Source organism: Idiotropiscis lumnitzeri, chromosome 4 (genome assembly GCF_059441095.1).
Source record: "Idiotropiscis lumnitzeri isolate Australia: NSW breed Sydney's pygmy pipehorse chromosome 4, RoL_Ilum_1.0, whole genome shotgun sequence".
Lineage (NCBI taxonomy): Eukaryota > Metazoa > Chordata > Actinopteri > Syngnathiformes > Syngnathidae > Idiotropiscis > Idiotropiscis lumnitzeri.
The window spans coordinates 1,759,228-1,774,428 of record NC_142394.1 but is presented as its reverse complement, the minus strand read 5'-3'; the positions used below and the strand labels follow the sequence as shown (position 1 = coordinate 1,774,428).

At 39.0% G+C, this 15,201-nt stretch overlaps 2 protein-coding genes across 4 annotated transcripts in view; both read left to right on the top strand.

Moving 5' to 3' along the window:
* Window positions 1-2,270, top strand: part of LOC148337804 (storkhead-box protein 2-like) — a 55,622-nt gene extending 53,352 nt beyond the window's left edge. For all 3 annotated transcript variants that reach the window (XM_088294665.1, XM_088294666.1, XM_088294667.1), the window contains exon 4: window positions 35-2,270. In XM_088294665.1, coding sequence (XP_088150791.1) covers window positions 35-239 — 205 coding nt within the window. In that variant the 3' untranslated portion in view covers window positions 240-2,270. The remainder of the gene's footprint in view (window positions 1-34) is intronic.
* A 3,209-nt stretch (window positions 2,271-5,479) lies between these two features.
* enpp6 (ectonucleotide pyrophosphatase/phosphodiesterase 6) lies at window positions 5,480-14,250 on the top strand. Its single transcript, XM_088294321.1, has 8 exons — window positions 5,480-5,859; window positions 10,869-11,048; window positions 11,725-11,836; window positions 12,636-12,777; window positions 12,875-13,054; window positions 13,118-13,255; window positions 13,424-13,550; window positions 14,022-14,250. The coding sequence occupies exons 1-8, from the start codon at window positions 5,493-5,495 to the stop codon at window positions 14,231-14,233; spliced, it is 1,458 nt and encodes a 485-aa protein (XP_088150447.1). The 5' UTR covers window positions 5,480-5,492; the 3' UTR covers window positions 14,234-14,250.
* Window positions 14,251-15,201: the final 951 nt, after the last annotated feature.

The window sequence follows — 15,201 nt, the reverse complement described above, 5'->3', positions numbered from 1 at the left end:
GCTTGCTTACATTCTCGCATTGTTTCTGTTGCAGAACGAGGGAGAGTCTTGCTTCAAACACCTCGTCCATAGTGGAGAGTAATCGTCGGCAGAATTTGGCTCTGAGTCCCGGCCACCTCGGTATTACAAACAGCAACGGCCCCCCTTTCTCATTCCGCGCCATCCCTGAACCAGCTGGCAGCCAACCGGAAAAACTCCAAAAGCCCAACGCCTGCCTTGCATCAATCACCAGCGTCTAGAGGCCGTGACCAAGGACAAGAGGAAGTCCTGCCCCAAGGACTGTTAAACATGCAGACTGTCACATTGACTGAATCAGTGGAGCTGCCACAAGACCACTGTGGAACTATAGCTGTTAATACACACATCAACACATTCTTACAAAGGAATTTAGACCACCGTGAGACTGCTTCTCTTCTCTCATAAATACACACACATACACACCATGCCACTGGGCAGACTAACCATGTCATTTCATAGATTTGTGTTTACACACCGCTGTTGTGTTCTTTCACTTTTGTGGGTTTTATTTTGCGTGTGTGCGCGTGCGTGTGTGTGCGAGTTGGTGGGTGCGTGACGTGTGGGCTATGGTTGTGTACCAGTAATCTGGAATCTCAGGTCATATAATTCCAGTCCCATTCCAGCTGCTCCATATCAGTGCATCGTCGTCCGATGAGGTCTGAGGCTCTGCTAACTATTGTTACTGACGCTACACACAGCCACTGATCCAGTTTTAGTGCACTTTGTCTCCTCAGTTTGCTTGAATATTCTCATCTGTTCTCAGAAATGTGAGCCATACAGATGGTATGATGTAACCAACATATTCATTTTAGTTGAGGTGCACAGTTTCAAATGTTTTCAGCTTGATCAACCATGACGCCAGAGTTCAAAGATAGAACTGAGCCGTGCTAGTCACACACGCACAAGTCTATGGTATGTTCTTATCGCGGAAGACTTTCACAGTCAGTTACAGTAGATTCCCGAATGGCCAATGCAAGGGCACTTCTAAAAAAATTCAGAACTACAAATTGAATAACAATGTGGTTGCAATACGCTAGGAGTTGCGGAGCCAACCCGCAACAAATGCATCAACGATTTCTCGCTTCTATTTTTTTTGTTCATTGCAATCTCTTAGTCAGGTGTAACACTTTTACTTCATTTATGGATTCAAACCATAGACCGTCCTTCTCTGTTATTAATTAGGTCCACTGGATGATACTGCTCTCTCTCTCTCTCTCACTTCTCTCTCTCTCACTCTCTCGCTCGCTCTCGCTCTCTCTCGCTCTCTCTCTCAATTACTAATAGTTGGCAAGACTATTCAGACTTGATTTTGAATTAGGTGATTTTCCTCAAACTCCAAGCTATTTGTCTTATGTCCTGCAGGTGTCACCCTTGCACAATTTAGAAAATACACCAATATTTAACAGAGTAAATTTTAGAAGTTTATATTATATATTGAAAAAAAATAATGAATGAAAATTTCTTAATACTAACCATGGATTGTAACTACTCTCGAGAACATTGAACATAGTATAAATCACAAATATGGAAATTGAAGCTGTTAAGTAAAAAAACCTTTGCTATCATATCGCAGACTCTGAATAGTTTCATTTTAATTCAAAGTTGATAGAACACATCTAATGAATGGTTGTTGTGTTGCATATATTGTATTATGGCGTGAATAAATATGATGGTTGAAAACAGACTTAAAATGGTTGCAGAAGCATTCAGTGGACAAGAATAATTCTGTTTCAAAGTTAACATGTAACCTGCTAAAAGTTACTACATCAAGTTGATTACTTGCAATGAGAGTATGAACACATTCAGAACTTGAAGTTTGAATGGCAAATGAGCAGCTGTACTGGTATTTGAATGTCCATTAGGATTATGGGATCGTATGGTTTTGAAAATGAACGTGAATCCATTTAAGTGTTGCTCACAGAGAGCAAGGTTGTGAGTTCACTTTTTTTCTTTCCGAATTTATTAATACAGAATGAAACATTCATAAATATCTAGTTCATGTTGACTGAGTTTTAAAATTTGAAATTCCCGAGCCATGCTCACTCATGGTGCTAAAAATGCATTATGCTCAGTGATGATCACAATGGTAACCAATAATAAGGAGTGATGATATAGTTGGAATATAGTATTAAATGGCTGCTTACTCGTGATAATTTCACCTACATACTAATGGAAATGGTTATACAATATATCCCATTGATGAATTGTATTGGTTTCACACAAGGCCGAGCAGGCGGACACAGTGACTCATGTAGTGTGCTCGATAGGTTTTTAAGCCTGAGCTGAAACGAGTTGGACTGATCAACCATGGGGAATCCTGTCGTACGATTGGTCCAGTCGTGGTCCTCATCTGAAATCCATCCTTCTGCAGGCTCAGGAAGTTTGTCAGCCATCCTGTTGTTGTCGTCCTACAAGCTCCTCTTCAACTACCTCCACAACAGCAAAAACACAGCCCGTTCTTTCCATGATCACACTGTCATCAGCCTCTGGCCTGTGAATGTCTGCACATACATACAGAACACACTACACATCCAAGTGCTGGACTCCCTGGCCCTCCTTTTTTTTTTTTTTTCTTAGATTTCCCCTTTGGTCGCCAACTGTCATAGCATAGCTGCTAATAAGCGAGTGAGCCAAGTGCAAAGACGCACGGGGAAAAAAAATCTCATCTCAGATTGGGGATATGCACATTGTAACAACTCTCTTAAATGCCAAACAACAATGTATATCTTAAATGACCTAATGGTGTACTACAGCTTTATTATCTTCTCTGTACCAGAGTACTGACGTTTGTGTTCTACTAATCTCCTTTGCTTTCGATTAGATACTCCTCCGAAAGAGGTTTCAATTCTGCTTTACAAGCTAGTAATGAATCCTCCACCAAACCGTCCGTGTCAGTTTGGAACATCAAACCTACACACAAACTCAAGCTTTATCAGGGTTATTGATCTGTAAACTGAGATGTGCTGCTTGGTTAAAATGTAGTCTTAAGACTCGTTTATTGAAATTTGTCATTTCCACTCATAGGAGCACTGAATACAATATCGTTCTAAACCAGTGTCTTTAATATTCCAAGAATATAATGTACAGTAGTTATTCGATCTGAAATCCCCTAAAGCGGTCTCCTCTACAGCCCCGTCCACTCGGCCTTCAGCCCTTCCTACATAATTGGACTCTAGTGCCAGTGTCGACCTCTCCTGAGGGAATGTGTATCATCAGTACCTACTATTGCTTGGTTCCCCGTTCTTTCAATTAGACATAGTCATGGTCCAGTTTCTATTCTACTATTACAATTTAGTGGACCCAACTGTTCCGTAAAATTACAGTCAGCCACTATTGTACCACTAATCTTGGATTAACCACTGAGTTCAAGACTGCAACGAGACATTTGATCTATATCCATAAACGTAGTTCAGGAGGTCTAACGTTTAGTTCCACCTGTCAAATAGGGTTGTAGTCTCTTGTATGGTGGCGCTGAAGAGGTTCTGTACCTCATGTTTGATATTTGCACTGGCCACGCCCCAATTCTCCCCAGCACTGACTGGCCCTCCATCTACTCGATTGCCCATCAACCAGCCACAGGTCATATGTAACCGTCCATCCCTTTTCTACACTGACAGTCCATGAAATGTCTTCCCTTAACATCAGCAGTGGGTTCGAAAACAATAACATTGCTTCAAATGGTGACATAACTGTAAATGATGTTTATCTGTCATGCCTAGTCAACTAATTTAAACAATAAAAAAGAGGGATTTTTTTTAAAAAAATGTCTATAATATCTGGAAGTCCCTTTGATGTTAGTACTGGTGTTACCATTGTTGTAGTGTATGTGATACCCTATGGGGATTGTGTTACTTTTTAAGATAATAAAATAATGTTTGGTTACACTGGACTGGTGTTTTAATCCTGAGGATTTAAGGGTGAGACAGCAGTTGGAAAAAAAAATACAAAGTCACTACATTACTGAGGCAGTACAAGTCACCTGTGGTCAGAATGTTTTACAGTGTTTAGGACACCCACCGAATGCCGGTCGCCATCTCTATTCTGGGGCAGAGCTAAGTGGTGGCCAGGGGTCGCAATGACTCCATCACAGGGGAACATTGTAATATGTGTGATTTTTCTGCCATTTTCTCGTGGATGTAGTATTCTTAGACCCATTGATAGTCTGCCACAAGTTATTTTATATTAGCTTTCTATTTAAAGGATAATTACACAATTGATCTGAATGCAAATTCTAACATATCTTAAGTGAACATTTCACACCATAGCAAACAATATTAGAAGTCATTGTTTATCATGACTTATGTTTATTTTTCATTGTGTCATGCAATAAAAAGCACACAGATACCAACCTTGCACATACCCTTATAATACAAACGGGAACAAACCATTGAGTCATTGTGCTTTTTAGAAATGATCTAAATTCGGGTTTGAAACCCGAATATTGTGCGCGCTTATATGACTGACTAAATGTAAACATAGTCAATGACTACAGGATGTGTCTCACTTTGTGAGTTGAAGGAATACTAAAGTCGTTAGTGATGACATTTCGCTTGCACCTCTGCTTATGAAACATAGGTTGTGTTAGGCTTGCGATGTGTGCTCTCTCTGAGTTAGCGTAGTGCGCGTGCTTCAAAATGAACGCGCTTCAAATTTAGGACGTTCTATTAGTTCACCACTAGATGGCATAACAATTCTTGACACCGTAGCTTTAAGGATCGACCTCCCCCGGGATCGGGAGATGTGGGGGCTCCTCAGGAAACGCATTCACTCCAGAAGTCCCAGACCTTGCACTGTTGATGTTGCGCTGCACCTCTAATATGCAAACACCATATGATACATTCCAGACGAAAAACATTATATAGGATCATTTATTCACCAACTTTTAGTTTCAGTGAAGCGTACTGCCTCGTTGAAATTATTGCTGTTCCCGTGCGAATGAGAAAAAGAATAGAAACCACCAACGAAAATGTTGTTGCAAGTGGCTTCCATTCTAACCCTTCCACAATGTTTTAAATGTCATGTCAGCCTGCAAGAGTTACAAGAAATGCCTATTCATTTATGCAAGAGAAATCATACTTCCATTTTTAATGAACAGATCGTACATCGACTGGCAATCAACTGCAAGGGAATGCCAAGTTGTATTTTAAACTTCCATGTTACTTTAGTGGACTGCGTACGAAGCAAACATGGGCTACTGATGCCCCCATTGTCCTTTACATTGCCCAAAAAATGGCAGCTTTGTATATATTTGATCACTTTGACATTTGGCCTACATTATACCAAATATGTTCGAAAATCAAGTCAGTAAATAAGGTTCATTTGTAATTTTACGGTTTTATTGACTGCACTGCACGATTTCAGTTCGAGGTTTTTATTCCCTCATAATGCCACGGGGTATCAATCAAAGCTCTTTCCAAGTTTTATTTTGGAGTAACCTAACTTCCGGGCCATCTCCCCGCGCACGCAGCTGTGGGATGTGTCCCACCGTCAATTGGCTGCACACTCGAGTGCGGAGTGGTGTATTGCCACTCAGTAACTCACTCACTCGCTGCGCGTGTTGTAGCGGAAGAAGAGCTCCGAGACGAAACATAAATGAAATGGCCTCCTCCTCCTCCGCCTTCGCTTTGGTGTCTCTGCTGCTGCTGGTGGCAGCGGGGCAGCTGTGCTTCGCCGTCCATCCTTTACTCGTATTCCTGATCGATGGTTTCCGCTATGACTACATGGACGACCTGAACGCACTACCTGGCTTTAAGGAGCTTGTGTCCAGAGGGGTGAAAGTGGACTACATGACGCCGGACTTCCCGAGTTTGTCCTACCCGAACTACTACTCATTAATGACGGGTAAATCGTCTCAATTTCCGAGTGAATGTGTTGCGAATGAGAGGTCACATGAAACTTTGTTGTTTTGGGGTAGATGCTCAAATAAGAAATGGCACCAAATGTGAACATTTTGGGGAAAATATAGGATACATTTACCCCAAAATTATTTTTCAAAATTTTGGGGGAAATGTAAAATACATTTACATTGTGTTTGTTTTGGGTTTACACAATCAACACAGTCCAATCAAATGGAGTAAGACAAATGATTAAATTGAATAAACACAAGTCAAAATGTAAAATAAATATAAATATTAATCAGTGGTAAATAGAAAATTTTATAGATTGCTTCTTACTTTTGCTTTTTGACATAGTTTCATGTGTTTTATTTTGAGTTTGAAAGATTGTGTAAAACAGATTTTACTCTGCATGTCTATGACATTCGAGAACAAAATCCTGTCGCTTAACTTACCCCTTAATTAATAAATATTACTGTATTATATCATTGTTATTATGAAAACATGATGTTCTAGGGAAAAAAACAAGACCACATTGCTGAATAAATGTAAAAAAATGAATCTAGAAAAGTTTAATCACATCACTCACCTTAAAATATTGTGATAATGTGTTGACCAATGTAATTACACCATATGGACATCGCTTTGTTACAGCGCCAGCTGTTGTGAAATGCTCTATATAAATCAAGTTGTATTGTATTGTATTGTATAAGCAACCGCTATCCGCTTCTCCTCACGAGGGTCGCGGGGGGTGCTGGATCCGATCCAATCTGTCTTCGGGCAGTAGGTGAGGTACACCCTGAACTGGTTGCCAGCCAATCACAGGGCACACAAAGACGAACAACCATCCGCGCTCACAAACACACCTATGGGCAATTCAGAGTGTTCAAATAACCAATAATGCATGTTTTTGGACTGTGGGAGGAAACCGGAGTACCCGGAGGAAATCCAGGCAGGCACGGGGAGAACACGCAAACTCCACACAGGAAGGTTGGAACTGAACCCTGCACTTCTGCACTGTGAGGCCATTGTGCTAACCAGTCGGCCACCGTGCCACCCTTGCAACCGACATATTCTACAAATCACAACTCCAGTACTCTATTTAGAAACAGATTGAAAGGAGCAGGTGCACCCTCCTTGTTGCCATCTCTTGGATTTTTATGACCTCACTCTTATTTATTGACATGTCTTGCTCAATGCCAAGCAGGAAAACGATCAGAGAGGCTGTAAGTTAGAAACTCATTTTTGGGTAGTTAACTTTGGCCATATTATTACTATTACATCAATAAAATCAAACAGAACGCTAAGTAGCATTTTCCTATTTCTGAAAATTGAGAGGGCAAGTGTTTCAACCTTTGCTGAGCCAAAAAGCTCCCGGCACACCACGAAACAAAAACATCACAGAAAGTTATCTAATTCAAATTAAATTAATTAAAGACAATCCTGATATACTCGCACAAGGCTTGTTCTGTTGCATGAATGGCAACGGTTGGATCCCGACGTTCATTGTACCTTATTCCATATAATCCAAAAGCATTTAATTGTTCTGCCCACCACTGTATGTCCCTTGCATAAATAGGCGAACAATGATATGTTTGTCATTACGAAATACTTTTCGTACAAATTCAGTCTAATCAGATATTTTCCCTCGGCAACCCTGTAGATCCGTTATCAGCGACCAGGTCAGGGATCAGTGTTATACAGCATTGTAATTTGCTTTCTCCATATGTTAGTTTGTCATGTTAATTACTAAAACAATGTTATTTCTCAATGCCAACAGTTCATATGTGTGTGCGTGTGTGTGTATGTATATATATATATATGTATATATATATATATATATATATATATATATATATATATATATGTTCGACCTGATGCCCTCTGGCAGGCGCTACAGGTGCATCAAATCAAGGACCAATAGACTGAGAAACAGTTTCTTTCCAAGAGCCATCTCCATTCTAAACTCTCACACACACACACACGACCACCCTTACCTTGCAGAACAGCAACGTGATGTGTTTTTATATATCCTATTCAGTATTATTTTCCATTGCACGAACTATTCTCTTATTTATCTAATTTATATATTTATCTGAATTATTGTTGTATTGCATTGGAGAGGGGAGCTCTCTAATCTCGTTGCACACTTGAGTACAATGACAATAAAGGGATTTCTGATTCTGATATATATATATATATATATATATATATATATATATATATATATATTATATATATATTAGTGCTGTCAAGCGATTACAATATTTAATCATGATTAATCACATTTTTTCATAGTTAACTCAGAGTTAATCGCACATTTTATTCATTGTAAAACAAATCCCTCCCATTCTTTTGTATATTATGTATATGTATATGTGTATGTAATTCAATATTTTATTGGATTGTAATACCTTTTATATATGAGACAGACAGAAAAGGCTTTTCTTTTTTTTAAAACACAGAATTTTCCGACATGGGCAAAATGATTTCGGTCATAGTAATAAATTTCGGTAACAGGTAAATTTTCGGTTTATCGCCCAGCCCTAATATATATATATATATATATATATATATATATATATATATATATATATATATATATATATATATATATATATATATAGTTTAATCACATCACTCATCTTAAAATATTCTAAAAATGTGTTGACCAATATAATTACAACATATGGCAAGCGCTTTGTTACAGCTTTAGCTGTTCTGAAATGCGCTATATAAATAAAGTTCTATTGTAGATGACAGTTTTGATTGTTATATGTCGTGCAGGAGTATAATGATTGACGTACATAATGATTTACAGTTAACATTTATAGACATTTTACGATTGCTCTTTATCCTCATTGAGCCAGACTTCTTGATTGCCCAGAATGATAATACAAACAGTAGGTATGAATGTGGGGCTGCATCCATCATGCATTAAGTAAAAAAAATAAAATAAAATACCCATGTGACCTTCATGGATCGCATAGCCCATCAAATTAACATTTCACATAAAAAAATCCTCACTTAGTCCTTTGAAGATCTGTCGGGAAAAAAACGTCTATTGATCATTAAAAAGGCAAGTACCATATACTCATTTGAAGTTTGACCTCTTCTCCCTTGCAATTGTAAAACAGAAGAAGATTGTTGTTCCATGTCCAAGGACCAGTATCACTTGTGATGGCATTTATGAGACAGGTTTGATTCATGGAAAAATGAGGCCCTTTAAATGTACAGTATGAGCTATTGTAGCTATTCAAATCAAAATTGTTTATTACATCAATATAGTCATTTAACCTACTCCAGGAATCACAACTTGGTCAGAACTTCTGTTGAAACAGATTGTGTAAATCATTGGGAATTTTTAGCATCTTCATCTCTGGTGCTCATCAGCTCCTTGCACCACGGACACTGTGAGAAATCAAAGTAAATTTTGTTGGAATCTCCAAAAAAAAATAAAGTAGAATACCTACAGCTAACTTAATTAGTTACACCAATTCAAATGCCAAACACAAAGTTGCAGCAGCATTTATGCAAGTAGACGTTGTTCAAAAGAATATCACATGGTGACTTTGAATCAGGTAATTTGGCACCAACAGTATTTCAAGAACTGCTGGACTAATTGCATTTTACACATTAACGTGCACAAATATTTACCCAGAATGGTCGGGAAAAGAGAGAATAATCAATGAGGGGGGAAAATATCTTCTTCAGGGTAGAGCAGAATGGTTTGACTGATTTGTCAGCTACAATTTCAGTTTGCCTTTGTTTAAATGCCACAACCTGCCTACATTAGCTATGACACGAAAAATCACATATTTTATGTTTAAGATGAAATATCTCAATAATCTCAATGTTATTGAAAATTTGTCCAGTTAAGATTATACGGCCCAAATGGGATTCGTTGTTAAGGTATTTGTTGGCCTTCTTAAAGGACATGTATCCAAATTTAACACGGGATACAATTGGAAAATTTGAAATGAATTCCAAGTTGTTTCTGATCAATACCAACTGTGAGACCTGCTGCTGTATGAAAAGCAGCTTGTATTTGTTCCCGTTAGACTCTGACAAGAAATGACATTATTTGTTGGATAACGCTCCTCCTTGTAAGCCATCATGCAGAATGCTGATGAGGCAGTCATTAGCTCACCCGCAGCCCTTGTTAGGAGAAGCGATATAGAAAATAGAAGATTGGATGTTTTTTGTAAACTAGGAGGTGGCATGCTTCCGCTGGTCAAAATGCTGCAGCCGTCCCCCAGTGGAAAAAGTGTGCGTGTAGCAGTTCCCCACATTAGTGAGCTCTAAAACAACAATCTGTCCAGGCCAAAAGCATACAAGCTGTGAAGCCTTTTCCATTGTTGATCTGCTGATGTATGTGTTTTTTTTCTGTTCAAACAACCAACTGAAAGAATTCACACACCGGCACATATAGAGCAGTTGCTCTTAGTGACTTTTGGCTTACTAAAAATTTAAGGGGATATTTCAACTACGTATACTATTTGCGGCAGTAAAAAAAAAGTGTAAAAGAGTAAATTCTTAACATTTTTTATACACACAATGGAGACAATAAGGAATTTTGATAATTTAATTATTAATTGACTATTGATAAATTGCTTTTCCAATGATGGAAACTCCAGTTAAATGTTAGGCAAGCCCTCACGCTGTCCATTAAAACTAGTCTTCAAACACATTTTTACTTTACTTTTGATTCAGCATTTGACTCGTTTTTGTTTCATGGTGCTAACTATTTTTTTCTGTCATCTTTTTAACTTCGATTATGTTATTGTTATTTGTTGTTACCATGTTCAGCACTTTGTATGCAGCAATTGTTATTTTAAAGTGCTCAATCAATAAAGTTGAGTTGAGTATACTTGTCCTACAATTGAGTTGCAGTCGATCTACCCATCGTCTCGGATGGTCAGCTAGGATAGGCTCTAGCTCTTCTGCAACCCTAAAGAGGACACATGTTATAGAAAATGGCTGATGTTGGATAATGAATACTATTTTGTTTTTCAGGTCGTCACTGTGATGTCCATCAGATGACTGGAAACTACATGTGGGAGGAATCCTCTGGAAAGGAGTTTCTGATTGGGATCAATCCCGACAGCAGATTACCTCTTTGGTGGAATGGATCAGAGCCATTATGGATCACTTTGCAGAAGCTTGGAAAAAAGGTTTTCATGTACTACTGGCCAGGTGGTTACACACAATTTCATTCGTAATAATGTACTCATGTTCTGCGCATTTTAAATTAAAATAAGAGAGAAGTAATTTATTCACGGATACATTGGGTAGTAAAAGGCATGTTTGCTAGTGATGGGTCATTAAAGCTTCATGAACCAGTTGTAGTTGTTTTGGACTCCAGCAGATGGCACTCTCTGTTCAACATTGGGCTGAAAGCATACCGACTTGACATTTTTTAAACCCTTTATTTAAACCAACAGTGCTGTGTGGATTTTTTCTGCATACTCCATCTTTCTGCCACATTCCATAAACATCCATGTACCGTAATTAAAGATTCATATTTGTCCATAGGTGTGAATATGAACAGTTGTTTGTCAACCTGTATGTGCTGTAAATTATCTGAAATTATCAGGACTAGTGAGTGGATAACATCAATGCCTTTTGACACAACAATGTGGGATTACGACAATGTCTTAATCTGTTGAATAGACAAGCGGGTGAGACTATCATTGTTAAAGCCACCCTGTGCAATGCTGTTTTTTTTTTTAAATCTTCAATATTTTTTCCACCTTAAAATCAGATTCAGATACAAATTCATAGTGTGGCTCAGGGCAGCAACATTTGCCATGTCTAACAATAAATGCAGAAAGTCAACATCAATTTCACATTTGCCCATGTGTGTCTGTAGGCTGTGAGGTGGAGATTCTGGGAGTTCGCCCAACCTTCTGTGAAGAGTACATCTACAATCCATCATTCGTAAACCTAACCGATTCAATTGAACATTCTCTCAACATACTCAGGTAAGAACGACATTGCCAAGTACTTCCCCACGCCAAGGTGCCCAAGTGTAAGTGCGCAGAATCCCACTTGAAATGATGACCCTCTTAAAAGTTGAACTGGATTTCACGCCAATGACCATCTGTTACTGATGAATGGTCGTAATTGGGTTTTACTAAAAATCTTTGTTGATAAAATTTTAAAATTAAATATGGAAATTAAAAGGTTGAAGCATTTCTGTGTTTAAATAAATCAGTTTTGTTTTACATTTTATATAAAGCATTCAGATAACAATTAACTATTACCAATTAACTTTATACTCTATAAATCTTGAACGTTTTAGTCTTCTGATACAAACCTATTTCAACAAACAGGAATGAATTTGAACCCTTTGGATTTGACATTAGCAAACAATTGGCAGATAGTTCACATAATCAAATGATGATAAGCATAAGCTAATTGGCTCAGGCTTACTTTTTTTTTTTTGGCTCAGGCTTACCGGCTGTCCTTTTGAGTTGATTGCTCGGGGGCTGGTTTCTTAGTGATGGGCAAAATGAAGCGGGGCTTCCGATCATGTCTTGAGCAAAAGTTGGCATGCCAAATAAGGCTCCGATTCAGAGCAAAAAAAAAAAAATCATGTGACCGATGACAAGGCCTCGGTTTGTGTGAAAGATTTAATTGGTACATTCAACGTATCGTTTCCCCTTAACACAAATGAAGCCTCGGTTTGTGTGGCTGATGGCATTGATTCATTCAATGTATCGTTGCCACTGACGCAGCATTTTTTTCCCTTGTGTGTGTGGTGTCTGCGTGAATGTGTAGGTCAGGCGATGCAAACATGGCAGCAATATATTATGAGAAAATAGACGTAGAGGGACACCACTTTGGTCCAGACTCCCCTCAGCTCAAAACTGCAGTTCATCAACTGGACACTGCAATGCAGATGCTGAACTACAAAATTAAAGTTAGTACGCGGTAGATATTGTTACAAATGTAGGTTTACCTTTCTTTTTCCTATAATTAGTTGTCATTTGCATCATCTGTCACTGAATTTTTTGCAGGAGAAGAACATGTTGAATCAGGTCAACATTGTGTTTTTTTCTGACCATGGCATGACAAAAATTGAATGGATGGACAAGGTGATTGAACTGGACAAGTATATCAACATGTCAGATGTCATCAAGATGATGGACAGAGGACCGGTCGTCAGTTTGTGGGTCAAAGAAGCGAAGTTCCAACAGGTGAGACCAGAATTTGATACATGTAGATGTGTGCCATTGTTTACTCCACATGTTTTTTTGCAGGTTCATGCAGCTTTGTCCAAGGTCGCAAACATGCATGCTTATGCCAGAGCGGAGATCCCCGAACGCTTCCAATATAAAGGAGGAAAGTTTGTTGCCCCTCTGACACTGGTGGCTGAGCCTGGCTGGTTCATTGCCCAGGTACATCATCATGAAGTCTTGTTTTATTGTACTCAAACTAGATAAACATAAATCCGCTAAAATATTATCTACTGTATACTGTATCGTTGACAATTTCATCTTATTGTTTGTCTGTTTCTTTCTCATACTGTTTTACGTTTGTATATTCTTGTGGATGTGTCTGTCCAGAATAAGGCTAATCTTCCATATTGGAAAAATGACTCCAGTGGACAACCCTCAGCATGGCAAAATGGCTGGCATGGTTACGACAACGATTTCCGAGACATGGGCGGCTTTTTCTTGGCAGCAGGACCTGGTACTAACAATAAGTTGTATTTAAACTGTTGAAGCCTCGTTTTGCTTCATATTTCTCCAGCATAGTACGACGTGACAAAAGTAGTGACTTGACATTTCCATTTTAAATTGAACCTCTAAATTGGAACATAATCCCTTCTGGGACACTGTGCCTTCAATTAGTTGTAACAAAAATAAAAATAGACAGCACAGGAAATAATTATAATTTAATTGATCTGTTTCAAGAAAACTTGTATGGGCAGGCAATGTTTTAAGAAACAGAAATGTGAATTGATGACTGAAGAAGGCTCATAATGGCTCAAAAGTAGGCTCCTTATCTGTTCCAGACTGCTTAAAAAAGACAGTAAATGTACTAGACAGCCTTAACTTTACAGAGAGTCTTAAAAGTAACAATTTAACATTCTTTGTCATACAAGTGTAAAAATGATTTAATGCTCTTAAAATATAATATTGTCTTCGTTTGTTCTTGTAGACTTCAAGCAGAATTTCCGCGCTGCTCCTATCCAAGCTGTGGACGTCTATAACATATTATGTCGGACACTGCAAGTGGAACCTTTGCCAAATAATGGTTCCTGGTCTCGTGTTCAGAATCTCCTGAACAGTTCTGATAGTTTGCATGTGCCCACAACCCAGTGGACCTACTGGATGGCTTTATTTGGAGTCCTGTTGGCCCTACGGCAATAAACGACACCAAAGTTGAATGTTTTTAATGTTTACAGGCAAAAGACATGTTGTAGCAAGCTATAGACTACTGTATTTTCACAACCTTAAGGCACACTTAAAAGTCTTTTCTTCAAAGTGGATGGGGCACCTTGTTTGTGCTTTAAACGTTGTGACTTTCTTGAGCGCGCCCCTTGACTGACTGGGAGCATTCCCTGCAGACACATGGCTTATTCTGTACATGCTGACGTTCAATAGTTTGTGGATTTTTGTGGACCGTGCGTGCCATTTAATAGTGATGCGTAAATGAAGCTTCAAATCAGCTTCATGAACCAGTTGTAGTTGTTTTGGACTCCAGTAGATGGCACACTCTGGGCTGAAAGCACACTGACTTGCCATTTTTCAAACCCTTTATTTAATCCAACAATGCCATCTACAGGACTCAAAAATACAACAACTGGTTCATGAAGCAAATTTGAAGCTTCATTTTCCCATCATTACCATTTAGTCACCCTACGACCAGAACTGCCACATGAAGTGAACATTCAAGTATCATATGTCTCCTGGCACAGCCATAGCGTGACGGTGCGACGTTTCTTTCGCAATGCAAAAGAGAAGCAGTTCCATCCAGCCAAAGCCACCTTCAACACCAGATAAGAATACACACACTTTTCCCGCAGTTTGGCTAGCGGGTCAGAGGGAGAGCTTGCACACAGACTAAAACATTTTAACAGCGGTGAGTGGCGGCTCGCCGCGACACGGGCTGTGGGAATGACGCGGCTTCCTTGCACCTTGCCCACAGCTGACAGCCCACTGATCCAGAGTACGGGGGAGTCGAGTCGGCTCCCCACGGGCCTTGGGATTACACAAAGGGCTGCCAAACCAGGGAGTCCAATTGTGCGTTCACGCTAGACACTTTGCTGCCTTTCTATCACCAATAAACATGTTTTATCACACACTGCACATGCTGACTGTCAGGTTCGCCAATTTGA

What these genes read in the sequence shown, in the direction of transcription:
- enpp6 (XM_088294321.1), top strand. Translation starts at nt 5,493, where the DNA reads ATGTGTCCCACCGTCAATTGGCTGCACACTCGAGTGCGGAGTGGTGTA. An exon ending in CTACTACTCATTAATGACGG is followed by an intron (nt 5,860 to 10,868) that starts GTAAATCGTCTC and finishes TTTGTTTTTCAG; the next exon opens with GTCGTCACTGTGATGTCCAT. An exon ending in TTTCTTGGCAGCAGGACCTG is followed by an intron (nt 13,551 to 14,021) that starts GTACTAACAATA and finishes TTGTTCTTGTAG; the next exon opens with ACTTCAAGCAGAATTTCCGC.